This window comes from Saccostrea cucullata, unplaced genomic scaffold (assembly GCF_032062105.1).
Source record: "Saccostrea cucullata isolate Sc308-1 unplaced genomic scaffold, CSIRO_AGI_Scuc_v1 ctg12247, whole genome shotgun sequence".
Classification (NCBI taxonomy): domain Eukaryota; kingdom Metazoa; phylum Mollusca; class Bivalvia; order Ostreida; family Ostreidae; genus Saccostrea; species Saccostrea cuccullata.
Genome location: NW_026922058.1, coordinates 1 through 19,463, shown reverse-complemented (window position 1 = coordinate 19,463; position 19,463 = coordinate 1). Strand labels below are relative to the sequence as shown.

The window sequence follows — 19,463 nt, the reverse complement described above, 5'->3', positions numbered from 1 at the left end:
TGCTTGTTAATAATTTACCTCGTTATAGAAATTATTCATACGTAGAGCATGCTCTTGCGTATCGAATCAACTGAGATATATGAACTCCGCTCCGTATGCAGGTGATGAAACTATATTGTCTGCATAGGTTAGGGAAGTTGACGATAGAAAAGTTAAAGTCATCACATTTATATAGCTTGGTTGTTAGATTACCACTAACGTTTTTTTTTTTTCAAGTAAAATATCCAAGTATGAAACAGATGTGTCAGACTCTGTGGTATCTTTTATCTCAAGCTCACCAGGATATATCGTACCGAAGTGGGAATGGAATGACCATTGTTTATTGACAATATGTCGTCGATATATCTAAATGTCAAGTTGAAGGTCACAGCAAGTGTTTTCTTCTTTTCACGCGATAGATTTTGAACAAATCCTGTTTCATATGAATATAAAAATGAAAATAAAATTGTTTATGTTATACATACGCATTTACTTGGACAATTTTATTCAGGAAATCTAAGAACCCTTGGATTTATGCATTAAGAATATGCTTGATACGTGTGGTTTTTGAAATGTATGGCATGAAAAGGCCTTTTTGAAATAATAAATGGCTAAAAATTATTGTTGAATAAAGTCATAAAGATCAGTACATATAGCAATGGCAAAGTGATATGCGCGATTCGTTTATTATTGGTCATATGTAAAGGCAAGCATCTTTAAAACTGAATTTGAAAAAAAAAAATTACACTTTCTACCTAAAGAATCGAAGAATGTTTTTTGAAATTAAGAACAGCAAATCATCCTCTCCCAGTTGAGATTGGGAGATGGTTTGGAATTCCCTAAAATGATATATTTTTTAATATGTGTTATAATGGACAAAAACAGATGACTATCACTATATTTTACAATGTTTTTTTTTTTTTCAGAGTGAAAATAGTATACATGTACACCCAATTTATACTGTAAACCACTATTTTTTTTTAATTCCCGGAATTGTTGTCAACTGCTGACTCTATGAAGGTATTAAACAATTCAGCTACATAAATAGAGTATATGAACAAGTCTATCCTCTATAATAATATTTGGTGGTACCTTTATAATTTGAATGTATTTCCGCTACATTGTATTTCATGTAAATCGTGTATATTTGTTTTGTATATATTGTACATAGAACCTCATATTTCCACCATAGCCAGTCCTCCCCCCTCGGAAATTGAATTCTAGAGTAAAATTTTCCCTGAGGGGAAATCGCAAACCAGAACCAAAATCCCCCATATTTCTTTCTCAGAGTAGAATTTCTCCCTTGTTATAAAGTCAATCTAAACCACAGACACAATATTTTTTATGAAAAAAAGATAAACGACAAACTTGATATTTAAAAGGTAAATGAATGTTTTATCGTTTAAGATCAGAAGACACCTAACTCAAATTTATGTCCTGTTTCTCTTGGTATTACATAAAAAATATTTATATTTGTCATTCTCTTCTGGTTTTACATTTTTAAAAAAAAAATGTTTTTAGATATAAGTACACCCAAAATTGTGATATAGGGCATTCAAGAGATTACCCATTAGGGTTATATAAAGAATATGACCCTGTGGTATCTTGTCCAAATGCCTGGTAAGGTACTCTAATTTATTATGAGGAAACTTATTTAAGTACCTTTACTTCAATGACAAATTCTTAGGAAAAATTATATAATTTTCAGTAATGTGTCGTATGACCTTAATGTTGTAAGAATTTTCTATATTTCAAATCATGGAATCTTAGCCTAAATATACCTGGAGGCATTCAAAAGAAATGTAAATATTCTCAAAATATGATGAAACAAAAAAAATGGATGTCTGGATTGGTATATATTTTTGGACCTATTTCTGTTGTAAATGATACAGTAAACTTTCTAAAACATTAAGAAATTGTAAACTTACTAAATGTACATGTATGGTGTTCAAAATCCCACCTTCCTGTAACCATCCTTTAAATTTACACATTTTTTTCTTTGAGTCCTCATTGTGGCCCCATCCAACCCCTTGGGATCATGATTTGAACAATTTTGAATCTACACTATCCCAGGATGCTTCCACATAAGTTTCAGCTTTCCTGGCCCAATGGTTCTTAAAACATTAAGAAATTGTAAACTTACTACATGTATGGTGTTCAAAATCCTACCTTCCTGTAGCCATCCTTATAAATCTACACTTTTTTGGGTTAAATTTTAAAAATCTCCTTAGATCCCATTATTGTGAAACTTTTAATGACAAATTATGAGTCAGTAATTATTTTCAGAATATTTGACAAAAGTTTGTATCATCTGTCATTAAAACAATTAAACAATGTTCTTTTTTCAGTTTGAACGAAAAAGTATGAGTATGGAATGAAAATTACAAAAGTTTTAAATCGATATTTAATTAATAATTATTATTCTAACATTTGATATATGGCTAAAATTTTATCTAGCACTTAGGTTAAGCTATAAAAACAAGCATTTTGAGAGTATTGCATAAGCAGTACATGTCCCCTACCGGGTTCCCCATTTTCTTCAAGATGTCATTTTTTAATATGCAAAAGTTATGACCAAGGTAAAAGTGCTTGATTTTGAGCTTGTGAATTTAGCGCAGCAGGAATCCGATCTTAAACCTTTATGGAAAATTAAAAATGCCATAATTCTGTCAGAAATCAATGAAGCGATACAAAATTCAAACTTGATCTGTAACTCATCAAGATACACTCACATAGCAAAATTCAGTTTAATATCCACAAGCGTTTAGAAAAAAGTGCAGAAAACCAAGTAGGACAGACTGACGGACAGACGGACAGACGCAGAGGAAACCTACAGTCCCCTCCGGTTTCATGAAAGGCTAACTTTAAAACAGAGCATGTTTCAGAAAACTTAAAATATTTATCATCAAAAAGATATGTACTGAAAACGATTTACATTCAGTAAAAAAATTAAAAGAAAATCTAGGTAAATAAATGCATTTTCTTTTAAGTTCGAGTCTTGATTGCAAGATTATTTTTCATAAATAACAAGGTTAATATTAAACGTTGTCGTTCTGTACGGGATATACATGCAATGAAGTGCTGAATTGTCTAGAAATAATCTTTACAAGAAGGAGGACTGAATGTAATTTCATCGTTCTTTTTTTATTTGTCTGAGATTCATATAATACTCCTTACAAACATTGACACGTTGCTGGTTCCAGCAATTGCACCTTATCTTTATCCTTACAAAACTATCATTGCTGTTAAGGAGACACTTCAGTCGAACTCTGCTACAGCATATTCTAGATGTGGTGTAAATCATATGTAGATTCTCAAACCTCTAAGGAACTTTTAACAACTTTAAAATCAGTACGTACATATTTTCTACTTTTCATACAACTCCTCGTTACAAATTAAAATCTAGACCTTTTGATATCATAGACAAATGCTTTTTCAATAAAAACAGAACTGGGACATTCTCACATCTTGTGATTATTCATCAACAAAATTACTCTTCGTTAAAAACCATTCTGACTGGAAACTCTTCGGATGATACCGTATTAATCGAGTTCCGGTCCCGTGTCGCAGGAGGTGCTCGTATGAAAAAGATCCCTCCCTGCTCAATGGCCCTAAGTGCCGAGTATAGGACAAAATTTGTAGCTCTCCATCGGAAAGTGTTGGCGTCTCTATATGAGTGAAAAATTCTCGAGAGGGACGTTAAACAATATACAATCAATCAATCACTTGATCAACATATAAGGTTGGAAAGGCGACAGGGGGAGTGTCACTGAATTATATCATTGGTGATGAGGGGAAAATTGAAATTGTTTTTAGTTTCCAAATTGAGGAACTACATATAAATAGACTATTTTTAAGCTAATAAATTATCAGTAAATCATATTTCTGTGTTTACTATTATTTAGTATAGAAATGGTTTTTTAAAGAATATTTTTCTTTATTTTTTCTGTGTATAACATATTATTTACGTATATTTGCTGTTGTTGAACTGTTACCTGTCTTAGGGTCAGTGTGGCATAAGGAGGTACGTCTTTCACTGCAGGGTAAAGGTATAGGTTCATAAGCCCTTGATTGGTAGCGAATCCCGATACATACTGTCCCATTCTGCAAGGCGCTGTTGACTGTCCAAAAAGGTGAATATTTATTTAGATGAAAGTCAGTTGATAATGAATTCATTCTTCTATTTAACCCTCATCACTTATTATTTCAGATTAAAATCCAAGGTAATAGGAACACTTAGTTCACAAATAATACACCAATCTCTCATATGTGTACAATTGCAAAGTATATTTCTTAGCAGAATGTAAATGAGATTATGTAAAAGTTCCATTGACATTCATTCAGGGGTTCAGGAGGAGTTGCATTGACATGGATGCCCCCTTTATCACATAAAATGATAAGAACTACGACATAGAAATTGGTCCGTATAAATCGACATCTCATGTCGCAGGTGATGGCGTTAAAAAAAGGCCCGCGTCCCGGGTCTAAATTTACAGGAAAGTAGTGGTGTTTCGATATTAATTCTCAGAAGGACATTATACAACTACATTAACAAAAAAAATGAAAAGAAATGAGAAACACCTATTTTCAACAATTTAAATGATCTCTGGGTGATAAACTTAATTCTATGTTTTTGTACATAGTTTCAGAAATTAAAAAAAATGTTACAATGATAAATTATTTGTAAAATTTAAAAAAGTGAAAACTGATGATAATAAACTTATACTCAAGACAGTGTCACTATTTTCTATACAGGAACTTACTTTAAGAAGGCTCAACATAATCCTAAGTGAAAAAAAAAGTTTTTTGTTGTGGCTTTCATTTCGCCATACAGATACGAGGGATGTTCAATAAATAATGTAATGGGGGCTCGGAAAGAAACACAAAACGTCTGTCTATAATTTAGTCCTCATGATTTAACTAAAATATTCTCTTTGAATTAAAACGCATGTCCGTAAAATTTTTATTCAATTTCTAATTGTTTTTAGAACACATTTTTGAGCATGACCCTTCGTATACTGAAATATGGCAGATCTTATGATTTGCTTTACTTGTTTTTTTTCTCTTTCTTGTAGGTGTTTTTTTAAAGTTTGGGAAATGAAACAAGTCAAAGGTTGAAAGATCTGGCAAATTTTGTTGATGTGTGACAAAACATAAACCTTCTGTTTATCCCCAAAACTCATTTACTCTTCATGGCCTGTTGGTTTGGACGCTGTCATGAAGAAATTTGATGTAGTGGATTCCTCATTCTGTTTCCTTCCTCTCGTAAACCTTATTTTTTTTGCAAAAAAATTGTTTTATAGACTCCTCCGGAAATTGAACTTCCTCCCCCAATATGAATTTGAACATCAAGACGGCTAATTTTTAAGAAAACAGCATATAAAACTGTTCTTGTGCTCTTGCAAGTCTTTGCTATTCTTAGGCCTTGTATTTTTGTCAAGTGCATCTTATTGTAAATTTGTTTTGAGGGTTTAAAGCAAAATGGATTCAAGTTCCATCATCTGCTTGAATTTCAAACAAACGTGGATAAGTACAGTTTTTGATTTTTTTAAATAATTGTTTAGATATTCCTACACGCTGTCGTTTTCACTCATTTTTCAAAATATAGGGTGACCTTTGAGTATTTAACTTTTTTAACTATGAAATGTTTCTTTAAAACAGTGTGATCTACCCCAAAATGATGTCTATCAATTTTGCTATGTGTCAAGTCAATAAAACATAATCAGTGATAATTTGTTGATTTTCGCAAATATACTTTGGTTGTTGTATGTCCTTGTTGCGAAGGACGGTACCTAGTTTTGATGCCCATTATAAAGTTTTTCTTTATTGAAATCCACCTATTCATGTGTGTATAAAACAGGCATTCGTTGCAGTAAATTTCACATATTTCAGTTGATATATTTTTGGGATATTAACAAGTTTTACAGCTCCTTTAATGAAGCGTTTAATTTTACTCTATTTTACCGATTCTTGACCATTGATTTTTAATGCAGTGTCTCGTATAGCCCTTGTTTTCCAGCTTCCAAAATAATGCGATGAAAAGTTGTCAAATCAACTGTTATCAATCCATTAAAGATTCATCAATAATGAGAGAACGTCAAGCTTAATGTCATATGATTTCTATGTTGTATGTCATCGAGCTAATGACATTATTTATTGAACGTCCCTCGTATATCGATGCCATGTTATCAATTTACAATACTAGAAATCATATTCATTCCTATGTTAATTCGATATTCCTCTTTTGAACTCGCAAAAATCACCACAGACTCTCACATGTCTTTTTCATGTTTGGATATTATACTAGAAAAAAGATGTTAATGAAATTAAAGGAAAATAATGTAAAATAACGCAACTTGCAGATAAACTTGAAGATTTCAACTTTTCTATCAGTTTCCTTTAGCTATATAACAATAAATAAGTATCATATACATATGGAATTTTGGTTTCCCCACTTGAATCGATATAAAAGAGCATGTACTAACAATTTCAAAAACGACTGAATAAGTTGATGATAAAAGGATACTAGTATCAACACTTTTTAAGTCAAGGGAAGATATTTATCCTACAGTCCAAACTATGATGTTGTTAATTAAAGAGTTGATATACTCTACAATACAAATTGTGGGACCATTATTTTCCCATTGAATTCGTTTGTGGAGCATAGTTGTCGACAGGGGATGCTTACTCTTTGGCATCTTATTCCATCTTTGATATTTTTCGGAGGACCATGTTTGCTCCGACTTTTTTTGTATTTTCCGACAGGATTTATGAGTTTATTCTTCTTTATCGTTGTGTTATATTGGTTACTAAATATATTTAAAGCTTTAATTTCAGTTTAATGCAAATCCTAACAAAATTTATCTAGGTTTCAAAATGTCCATGGTCTGTTTTGCATTTAGGATTACTGTAAATCACTTTTTATTAGCGAGAACTTTATTTTCGCGTAATTACGCGAGACAGTGTACTTCTCGCGTATTATAGTATTCCTTAAGATTATATAGAGCAATAACCACAATTGGTGAAAATTTTGTCTCGCTAATCAAGAGTCAATGACTATCTCGCGAAAATAAGGTGTCGCGAAAAATTAGTGATCTACAGTACCCTCTATTACCATATATAAGATCTTCCATTATCTCACTATATAAAATAGAAAATAGAATAGGCAATAGGCATGCTGATGTGCTGTTCACATTACATACAGCTCTGAACAAAAAAGTGAAATGGTTTTTATGCTTTTTTAAAGAATCATATTTAATTAAGGTCACCAGAATCTTACCTCGTTTTTCACTTATAATCAGTCGACGTATGTAAGGAGTCCATCTTGGAAGCTTTATATTACCATTTTCTTGGCGTTGCAGACTTTCTGTCCATTTATACCCAACACTATCTATTGTAAAAAAGAAAAACATTCAATTAAAATACATTAGCCATACATTAAATGAAAGAGAATAGTTAATTTGGTACCACCAATCGCGCACCTGCAGCATCACAAGGATACGTCACATTGCCGTCCTCTGTCTCTATCAGACACTCGCCTAGGCTATCCTCTGCAACAAAAGTATTTCTTAAATAATTATTACTTTTATTATAATTACACAAAAAACCAATAAAAGAAATATAAAATATAACAAGAGGCCCATGGGCCACATCGCTCACCTGAGAAGCTTTGACAATTCTGTCCTTTACTAGATTTACCTCTTGTAATACATATTGTGACCCCACCCTACCCCACTGATCATAATTTAGACAATTTGAAATCTACACTACCCCAGGATGCTTCCATATAAGTTTCAGCTTTTCTGGCCCAGTTGCTATTAAGAAGAAGATTTTCAAAGATTTTTCCTATGTATTTATATGTAAAACTTTGATTCCCCATTGTGGCCCCGCCCAATCCCCGGGGGTCATGATTTGTATAATTTAAAATCTTTACTATCCCAGGATGCTTCCACATAAGTTTCAGCTTTTCTGGCACAGTGGTTCTTGAGAAGAAGATTTTCAAAGATTTTTCCTATATATTTCTATGTAAAACTTTGATTCCCCATTGTGGCCCCGCCCAATCCCCGGGGGTTATGATCTGAACAATTTAGAATCTACACTACCCCAGGATGTTTCCACATAAGTTTCAGCTTTTCAGGCACAGTGGTTCTTGAGAAGAAGATTTTCAAAGATTTTTCCTATATATTTCTTTGTAAAACTTTGATTCCCCATTGTGGCCCCGCCCAATCCCCGGGGGTTATGATTTGAACAATTTAGAATCTACACTACCCCAGGATGCTTCCACATAAGTTTCAGCTTTTCTGGCCCAGTGGTTCTTGAGAAGAAGATTTTCAAAGATGTTTCCTATATATTTCTATGTAAAACTTTGATTCCCCATTGTGGCCCCGCCCAATCCCCGGGGGTTATGATTTGAACAATTTAAAATCTTCACTATCCCTGGATGCTTCCACATAAGTTTCAGCTTTTCTGGCACAGTGGTTCTTGAGAAGAAGATTTTCAAAGATTTTTCCTATATATTTCTATGTAAAACTTTGATTCCCCATTGTGGCCCCGCCCAATCCCCGGGGGTTATGATTTGAACAATTTAGAATCTACACTACCCCAGGATGTTTCCACATAAGTTTCAGCTTTTCAGGCACAGTGGTTCTTGAGAAGAAGATTTTCAAAGAGTTTTCCTATATATTTCTTTGTAAAACTTTGATTCCCCATTGTGGCCCCGACCAATCCCCGGGGGTTATGATTTGAACAATTTAGAATCTACACTACCCCAGGATGCTTCCACATAAGTTTCAGCTTTTCTGGCTTAGTGGTTCTTGAGAAGAAGATTTTTTAATGACCCCACCCTATTTTTGTCTTTTCTTGATTATCTCCCCTTGCGAGGGGATATGTCCCTTCCTTTTAATAATTAAAATTCCCCTTCACCCAAGGATGCTTTGTACCAAGTTTGGTCAAAATTGGCCCAGTGGTTCTTGAGAAGAAGTCGAAAATGTGAAAAGTTTACGGACGGACAGACGGACGGACGGACGGACGGACGACGGACACAATGTGATCAGAAAAGCTCACTTGAGCCTTCGGCTCAGGTGAGCTAAAAATGTTTAATGCTCCAAGCATTCAAATAAAACAAAGTTATTATTTATGCTCGCAGCCATTGGCAACAGTAAGCAAATATTACTTTCCAATAAAGGTTAAAATTTTAAAAGTATGATTAATAATAGAATACCAACTTCACCTATATATGTGACATCATTCATTTTTCTATACATGGCGATTCCATCGTAACTCCCTGCTCGCCCAGCATCATATTTGGGTCCAACTAAATCTTTGAAAAAGTTTTCAGAACTCTGAAGTTTGCAGGTCGTGTTTGGAACAGCACCCTTTTCCGTTTCCTCATTCTCTCTGCAAAAGCAATGCGTTTCCTACAACAATAATTAGAAAACTACATTCAACCTTCTTTTAAGTATAAGGATGGTGTTTTACAAAAAATGAAAGGTTTAAATATTCTCTCATCGTTTGCTTTTTCTTCAATGCGTTTCAGTATCACGGTAGATTAGTCGCTAGAGCGCCCGCTCCGTGTTCGGAAGGTAGTGAGTTCTAATCTCATTCGCGACTGAACCAAGTCGATAAAAATATGTAGCAACTGTTTCTTCACAATTTGCTGGGCACCTTGAAGTGAATGCTGCGGGTCCTTCGGATGATACCTTATAAACTGAGGTCCCGTATCACGGTAGAAGCTGGCACGATAAGGATCCCTCACTGTTCAATGGCCCTGAGTGCTAGGTAAAGGTCAAACTTTTAAACCCTTCACCGCTATATGGATACGTATCTAAATGGGTAAAATATTCTAAAATGGGACGTAAAACAACATATTATCAATCTAATAATGTCTTTGAAATGTAAAAAAAAATGGTATATTGTAAAACTTAATTCTTCTTGGTTCTCAAGATAGCGAAAGCGGTACTTGACTCATTGATCGGAAGGTCCTTAGTTTAAACTTCAGCTGCGACTGACCTACTTCGGTTGCTCGCCAAAGGCAAAGTACATAAAATATAAGGAGAAGAATATGGAGATAATGTACAGTATTCAATGTCAAAGTCCATAAAATAATACAAAATATGATCAGAGCAAACATGGACCTCCGAAACAGAGGTGGGATCAGGTGCCATGAAGGAGTGAGCATACGCTGCTGACCGGTCACACCAACCGTGTGCTGCTTGTCATGATCGAGAAATAACGGGAAAATCCGTCGTCAATTCAGTGTATAAATAATGGACTAACAATTAGTATTAAAAACTGCAGTCAGCATTTGTCCTAATGATAAAGTGTATTTGCTGACAAGGTCATTGTATCGACCAAAGAATTTACGAAATGAGGACTTTAAACGAGACTGTTGACAAATAATAATACAAAATTGGAGAAGAGCAAAAGTCTGGCAAACGTTCAGTTTTCATCAGTGATATGGAATTAATCTGAAAAGACAGAAGTTCAAGAGCACCTACAAATAAGGTTTGAAATTACCCATTATGGTATGAGAGTGAAATGACCTGCCGATATTGTAAATTACTGAATAAATCATATAGTATACATAAAACACGAATTTTCAACGAAAAACGTTCATCTTTAAAGTCCTTCTTTATATCTTGTGTTGCGAGAAAATTTATATAAGACAAATACAACAAGTACCGGTGAAGTACCGGTGAAATAAAACAAATATTTAAGTCATTACTGCTATTCTATAGTGAAATATTCCGTAAATTGAATGATTGTTAAAATAAAATACACAATATGAGGAAGAAAATCAATAATGAAATACTGTCTCTTATTACTAGTATACATTTGGACAACCTGGTCCGATTCAATGATAAAAGTTTTCTCAACATCGATTGGATAAAAAGTGGGATTTTATACATTAAGGACCTGTTTGAAAGAAAACGGAAATTTCCATGACATCAGTTATTTTTATAATATTCTTGTAAACAAATCAAACTTAATCAGTTAGTGAATACAATATTCTTAAAAAAAAGAAAAAAGAAGGTTATAAAGACAACTTATACAAAAATATCACAATGTTTCAAAATGAGCCTTTATAAACATGAAAAAAATCAAATGATGATTTTGTTAGAAAATAAACAAAGATGACCGATAAACCTGATAAGTTACTTAGCAAAATGATATATGATATGTTTCTTTTAAAAAAAAAATCTTTTTAAACCTTGCTCTGAGAAATTTTGATCGAGAAGCTTTAACATTGAGGAAAACCAGACATACATCTATCAATCAAACAACTAAACCAAAAGGCCAATGGGCCTTATAGGTCACCTGAGCATCATACAACAACGTTCCAGTCATTGAATTTGGTCCATGTTTTAAGCTTTATACTTGTCAAAATTTCTAAGTCCCCACTTTTCTTTTTTCGAAAAGTTCAAAACCTTAACATTAATGTACTAGTTGTTTACAATTTTGTCTTTCATTTGCAATACTTTCCTGTCAAGGCCAAAAAAAATGTAATCGAATGTGTAATTACTCGACCGTGACCGTTTTTGTTAAAAAGCATAAAGTTCGAGTTCCATATGTTTTTCGGGTGTATTCTTCATGTTTTTTTTTACTTACATGTGTTCTCCATCTTTAATTGATTGCGAAAAACAGAAAAAAAGTTTGATTAAAATGCGGTGTATGTCAACAAAACAATGTGAAAGTGAAGTTAAAATAGCCCAAGCTGGTCGTAGTGAACGACAGTTATGTTTCCTTTCACTGTATGACATTATTTTACTTAAAACCTTCATAATTATCACCAGAAAAACCTACAAAGCATACCTTAATTCCTTTTAATCATTAGAAATCGCTAGATTTTCAACAAACACAACAAAATCATCCTAGAGTTTATCCGGAAAAATCAATAGAACCGGAACCGGAAGTGCCCTCCCCTCATTGTCTAACTGGAGGACTGGGGTACACATGTAATAAGACATTATGTAACTTTTGTTAGCTTGGCACAGGCACTTTCGGTAAGCCCCCTTATCATCCTAATCTCAACCCTTACTAACACGTATGGAAGAAGATATACCGGAGTTTGAGACAGCTTTTTCAGCAGCAGAACCTAGCGGAACTAGAGGACGACCTATCTCCACATGGAAAAACATTCAATAAAAGAATTTTTCTTAAATAGTGTGAACTCTTTGAGGAACGGTTGTCTTGCTGTGAATTCGTTTAAATGGAGGATAATGCAGTATTTAACGTTGTGAATTTTTAATTCTAGGGTGCCATAACATTTCTGCATATTGTGTTAAAGTGCTTCAATAAGATAAATTAAGTGAGAAAAAATTGTATTGTTACTTTTTTATCCTGTATACTTATTAAATAATTCAATATAATAGCATTGTAAAACAAAAAATTGCCTGGGGACTTAGAAATTTTGACTAGTATATATGCTACATAATGGCATTTACAATTTTGAAAGAGGCACCGTTGCTCATCATAACTATACAATTAGCAATTGCTTAGTTTGGTTACTTAAAACTCATAGGCAGGGTAGGGGAACAAAAATGCATTTCAACTAATCAATAATATTAAGCAATACTGTAGATTCCTAAATATAAGCGTGGAATTAATGAAGCACCACACGCCAAATTAAATTACTCGCCTTTATTTTTATGGTGCTGAAATCTTATGTTGAAACTCTTGATCAACCGTCCATTCGCGAATTCTAATACTCGCGATTTGCTGTTAAAGAGTCCATTCGCGATACCGGGTATATAAAAATTACGCGCGAAAAATAAGGAATTTACAGTAATCAGTAGTGCCCCTACCACACATAAACCCCTGACCCTAGGTCCACACATTGCACCATTTTATTTATAATTTTATAAATTAGGCCTAATTCATTTTAAGTATACAAGTAGAGCCCTCCCCCCTCTATGGTACCCCTGGGTTCTTTAAATTCACAATTCTGGAAGAAGGACCCTTAAGCTTGCTCATCATAACTATCTAGGTAGTTCATCTGCTTAATACCTAGGAGGAGTAGAAGATTTTAAAAGAATTCATGCACTTTTACTATATAATCAATAGATCCCCGCCCTAACACCAGAAACCCTGACCCTGGGGCCATAAAATTCACAATTTTGGAAGATGCACTCTTGTCCATAATAACTATGTACTTAGTTTATTTAATATTCAGGAGCAAAGAAGAAGAGTTTGAAAGAAATAATGCATTTTCACAATATAATCTTTATAGTCCTGCCCTAGCACAAGAACCCCTGGACTCAGGGCCATGAATTTCATAATTTTGGATGAGGCAGCCTAATTTAACATAACTATATACTTATCTAATTTATCTTATGCCCAGGAGCAGAGAAGAAGACTTTCAAAGAAATAATGCATTTTCACTGTATAATCTATTTAGCCCCACCCTAGCACTAGAACCCCTTTTGGTAGAGGACTCAATGCTGATTACAATCATGCAAACAGTTTGTCTGCTTGATGTCCAGGAGCAAAGAAGAAGATTTTTAAAGATTGCATTAATTTAAGTGGGTTTGCCTCCACCCCTCAGGCCCCAGGGGGCAGGGACCATGAAATTTACAATTTTTGTTCCCCTTAACTCATAGATGCTTTATGCCAAAATTGGTTGAAATCGGTTGAGTGGTTGCAGAGAAGAAGCTGAAAATGTTCAAATGTTAACGCACAACGCACGACGACGGACGAAATAGATAGCAATAGGTCACTTGAATTTACTCTGAATTTAAGATAAACAATTAGCAGAATTCAATCAAAAGCTATTACAAAATCTACTTAATAAAAAAAACTATGTTCACAAATGGAATAAGAATTTATCGATTAAATGTCCGTTTTGTGAATCACTTGAAGATAAAATCTATGAATTTACAACCTTGACATTTGACCTCAAAATTAAAAGGGTCCTCTTTATGCCAAAGAGAGTTGTGGTATAAAATATTATTGCAAAACCACAAAGGTTTACTAGTATCGTGTGTAAATGAAACTGTTAAAACAGACTTTTTTTTTTTAATTTATGACCTTTTGACCTCAAAATCAATTACATTATAAGGACTTATTGTGTAAATATTTCATTGCAAAAGCTCAAAGGCTTCTCGAAATATCGCGTCGAAAAGAAAGCGTTACGCACAGACAGAACTTGACTACAGACGGAGGGAAAGGCAAGTCGAAATTAATATCCCCGCTTTCAGCGTTCGACAAAAACTAGAACAGGAGCATGAAGAGTGGGATTTCTAACTTTGAATGAATGATCGGGTAGAAATGTGCATGCTTACATTTATGCCGAATTCCTTGTAGTTCTCGTTCCAGTCTTCACATATTTGATGACATTCAGTGACTGGACCAATGCTTGAACTGACCGTCAATTTTCCACTGAATGAAGTAAGATAGTGATACAGGAAGCATCCTGAAAAAAAGCTTAGATTAACATATGAAAAAACCAATCTTTTCTATGAATAACATAATAAAAATATATCCTCGTCATTATAGCTCAATTAATTACAGAATTTTTCATTCAACATAGAAAAAAAAGCTTAGATTAACATATGAAAAAACCAATCTTTTCTATGAATAACATAATAAAAATATATCCTCGTCATTATAGCTCAATTAATTACAGGATTTTTCATTCAACATAGAAACTTATATTGGGATGTACAGTCATTACAAATTTACATAAACGTGCAAAACTTTTATTTGTTTTATAATGTATTCCTGTTAATTCAACATATGAAAGAGAGAGAGAGAGTAACTGAAATGTTAACATAGATAATTTTTTAATGCGATTTTATTCAAAATATAATTTTTAAATATGCTTTAAACATGTAAATGTACGGAATTTCAAACTTATTCTTGACGGTAGCCTAGTGGTAGAGCGTTCGCTTCGTGATCGGGAGGCTCGGGTTCGATTCTCGTTCTCGGCGCCACGTCAAACCTAAGACGTAAACATAGGTAGTGATTGTTCCTTTGCTAAACGCTCGGCATAAGAAGTGAAAGTTACGGGTCTTTCGGAGATGACCTTAAAAAACGTAGGTCCCGTGTCACGGTAGGCGTTGAAAAGATAAAGAACCTTCACTGCACAATGGCCCTAAGTGCCGAGTGTAGGTCTAAATTTGAATCCCTTCATCGGCAAACGGTGACGTCTCCATGTGAGTGAAAAATTCTCGCGTGGGAGGTTAAACAACATACAATCATTCAATTAATCAATCTTTCTTTCTCATGATTGAACAACTTTAAATAGAAATGGTAATCTGAGTTTAAAATGTATCAGGAAGTATATTTTTTGCGGAACGGCGGCATATGAAAATATATTTTATGCTGCTATTGAAATAAATTAATATTTAAAGTAATTTTCTCTATGAAATTCATTTGAAATTTACGACGTTCAAATCTCCATAACATACGTGAAACTTTGTCATCGCGCGGTAGAATACACAATAAGAACTACATGTACATGCATTTTCAATATCTAGGAACACCAAATGAAATGTATATAGTTTTTCACTCAATTTTAAATTTCAAAATTGAAAAAAAACTGTTAAATTTAACGTAAAATACAAACAAATGTGCGTTAAAAATTAATTTGCTATTTTTCTTGCAATGTTCATTTGCGTTATGTAACTTTTCAACGTCACAAACGTTTGTTACGTCTATTAAAACTCCCGTACCGAAGAGTGCTAAATTCACTTTAAACATGAAAGAAGTAAACAATTTTGAAGAGGAAAAATTAGAGAAAATCAATGTAAAAATAATCGACCGGTCACGGTAGCCTAGTGGTAGAGCGTTCACTACGATAAAAGATCGCGGTTAGTTCTCCCTCGCGAATTAAGGTTAGACTACAGTACCTAATAGTTTAAACCACGGTGTGAATTCTCCCGTGGCCCCTATCCAGTGAATGTCATGGGGCTCGGATCTCTGCGCCTGAGGTCTGCGGTGACCAAAGATGGGGACTCCTAGGATAGAGACACCAACACTGAGGGGTGTGTTGAACACAGCTAGGTTACAGCTGTCTGACGCTTCTGTCCAATTTTGTGTTGTCTCTTCCAAGCACAGACCTGTTGTAACAAACATTACTCTGTTTTATTCATAAATCAAGTAAATTTTGAAACTGGTTGACTTTTATACAAAATTCAGAATATATACTTTCATTAATCGTATTTCATTGACATATAACGATAACATATGAAAAATTATAAAAAAAAAAAGTTTGTTTTTTCTATTGTCTGCTTGTTTAACTTCCCTTTAAGATTTTTTCTTCTACTCATTTTAATTAAGACACAACCGAATAACGAAGGAGGACTACAAATTTATACCTCTACAGGCTTTTTACCCTAGTTTATCTTATGGTCTCATGGACCAAAATGTTGATGCAGTTGTAAACCTAACATCAGTATCAAAATATCAAGTTCGATAAAAGTATCTTGACTGGTTTATTTAAAACTGAGCAAAACACTAATTTTAAAAAAGGAAAGATCAAGGTCAAAAAATGGTAATGCAAATGAAAACTAACATCAGTATCCATCAGCAGTTGAAGTTTGATTACATTATCTTAAATGGATTCTTTAAAACAGAGCTAAACACTTATTTAAGAAGGTTAAACAATGTTTAAAAAGCTTAATGTTTGAAAAGCATGCATGTATAATCATATGAAGTTCGAGTACACTTTCCATAATGGTTTCTTAAGATTGAGCTTACCACTAAAGAAGTGGGGAATTTAGGTTAAGGTAAAAAAAAATGTCTATTTGATAGCTCTTATCAATATTTATCAGCATTTGAAGTTTTATTTTAAAAAAATATCTTGAAGTTTCTTTGAAACTTAGCTTAACGCAAAGTGCAACAGAAGGAGAAAAGGATGGAAGGACGGAAGACAGACATAACAAACATGCCTCTGTCTTTTCCATGGCCCGGCATAAAATGCTTTGTAATCGATTAGATGTTACGTGTCTAAGCTGTGTTTGCAGCATTTCATACAATTAACCATGCAGTGATGGACTTGATACTTGTAAAACCAGAAGTATCTGATGAGACTGTAGCTATCCTGGTCTGTACGTGTTTAAAAGAAAAGTAGCACTTGGATTTGACTTTTCAACAGGCAGAAATAAATAGAATTATGTATCTTTGTGTAGTCTACTTGTGTGCCAAATTATATTGAAATCGGACCAAAACTGTCGAAGGAGTAGCGTTTTCAAGGAATTCACAGAAATTTTTATTTTTAGTAACCATGGCAACACCGTTCATCGAAATTAAAAGCCGATGCACTAAATTATGTTTCTTTGTGTAGTCTACTAGTGTACCAAGTTATATTCAAATCAGACTAAAACTGTAGGAAGAGTAGCGTTTTAAAGGAATTTCACAGAAATTTCTATTTTTTAAAGTAAACATGGGAACAGTGTTCATCAAAATTAAAAACCGATGCACTATATTTTGTATCTTAGTATAGTCTATTTGTGTGCCAAGTTACATTCAAATCAGATTAAAACTGTAGGAGGAGTAGCGTTTTAAAGGAATTCACAGAAATTTCTATTTTTTTGTAACAATGGCAACACCATTCATCGAAATTAAAAACCGATGTACAAATTAATGTATCTAAGTGTATTCTACTTGTGTGCCATGTTATATTGAAATCAGACCAAAACTGTAGGAGGAGTAGCGTTTTCAAGGAATTTCACAGAAATTTCTATTTTTAGTAAACATGGCAACACCGTTCATCGAAATCAAAAACCGATTCACTAAATTATGTATCTAAATGTAGTCTATTTATCTGCCAAGTTATATTCAAATCACACCAAAAATTTAGGAGGAGTAGCGTTTTTAAAGAATTTCACAGAAATTTCTGTTTTTAGTAACCATGGCAACACCGTTCATCGAAATCAAAAAAGCGATGCACTAAATTATGTATCTTAGTGAATTCTACTAGTGTGCTATGTTATATTCAAATCAGATGAAAACTGTAGGAGGAGTTGCGTTTTCAAGGAATTTCACAGAAATTTCTATTTTTAGTAAACATGGCAACACCATTCATCGATTTAAAAAAAAAAAGATGCAATATTTTGTGTATCTTAGTGTAGTCTACTTTTGTTTATTTAAAATATTATATTAAAATCAGACAAAACCTGTAGGAGGAGTAGCATTTCGAAAAACTGTTTCAGACAAACGGACAGCTAGACGGAGGGACGACGGACACATTAATCGCATAAGCTCTTCTGGTCTCTGACCAGTAGAGCTAAAAACAACGAATAATCTATGCGACATTGGTCTATTGAAATTCTCTCCAACATAATAGTAATATACTTTATTAAACGAATGGCTCGAACATGGTAGGTAATACCAAATCTGATAAATTGTTGGAATTGCGTTAAGGTATTTGATAACATGAGGAAAAACATGATGGGTTTTCAAGTTCATTTTAAAACATCTCAATCTGTATTAGGCACAGGCACCTGACGTTACTTATTTTTCTTTTAATAAAAAATATACCCTTACCTTATAATAACTATAAAGTAAAGGAATATTTTTTAAAAAGAAAAATAAGTAACCTTAATAGGTGCCTGTGGTATTAGGGTTCTGTTTTCCGATAAAACATATCCATAATATAAGACAGTTGTAAGATATTGTACAAAACGATACTCGATCCCCTTTGTCAGCTGTTTTTCGCCTTGAAAGAATACGCACGTCTCACAGCATAGTATGTAAAGTTGCATTTGGGGGTTTATTTGATGAGCTTGAGCAGTGAGCTATGCAAAACATTTCATTGTGCATGTATACCACTAACAGATAGTTGAATCGAAAGAGGAAAGAGAAATGTTGACAGTGCGAATCAATTATTTTATTTATCTCTTCCATGGACCTCCATATTCGTTGTTCATATGTTGGGGCCCTTTTTGTAGATACTAATGTACGAGCCACGCCCAGTGCCTTTATAATAAGGTTCAAAAGGTACATAAACATTTTATCAGCCCTTGTCTTTGTTAAACATTACTAAACGAACGAGGAACTTAAGAGAGTTACTGTTTAGAAATGTAATATAAAAACTTTACCTTTGACTACAGTTTCACATGAGGAGTGCGATTGATGACACAGAATCAAAACAAGGAAAACTCCCCATAAAACACAGTCCCCCATTGTGAATCTCAGTTTAAATGTCCTCCTTGAGACCCTCAAGTTAACACAGTTTAAATGGGGGAATTCCACACCATGTCGACCTAGTTTTAAACAGTCATCAAGCTATAAATATCATCAGTGACAATAGTTTCCGCTATTTTGAGCAACCTGTTTCCTCGTTATAAAAAATAATTTTGAAAACTTTGAGTTTGTATGTAATAGAAATTAATTAAGTGAAAAAAAAAGATTACTGAGAAGAACAGAAAAAAAAAATTTAAGTTTAACTTAATATCTTTTTTTTTTAATCTAAATATAACATAATGATATATGTTAAGATCATAAGAAAATAAGAAAAATAAAGATAGATATCCTCATTTTCA

General features: G+C 33.5%; 1 protein-coding gene across 1 annotated transcript; it reads right to left on the bottom strand.

Moving 5' to 3' along the window:
- Positions 1–3,947: 3,947 nt before the first annotated feature.
- Positions 3,948–19,218, bottom strand: LOC134261124 (uncharacterized; the record flags this gene model as incomplete). The annotated part of the gene is made up of 7 exons (XM_062743585.1): positions 19,020–19,218; positions 15,828–16,037; positions 14,259–14,389; positions 9,209–9,395; positions 7,461–7,529; positions 7,259–7,369; positions 3,948–4,100 (listed from the first exon to the last, which is right to left on the bottom strand). Coding segments are annotated over exons 1-7 (946 nt in total), but the record flags the coding sequence as incomplete, so codon positions are not given.
- Positions 19,219–19,463: the final 245 nt, after the last annotated feature.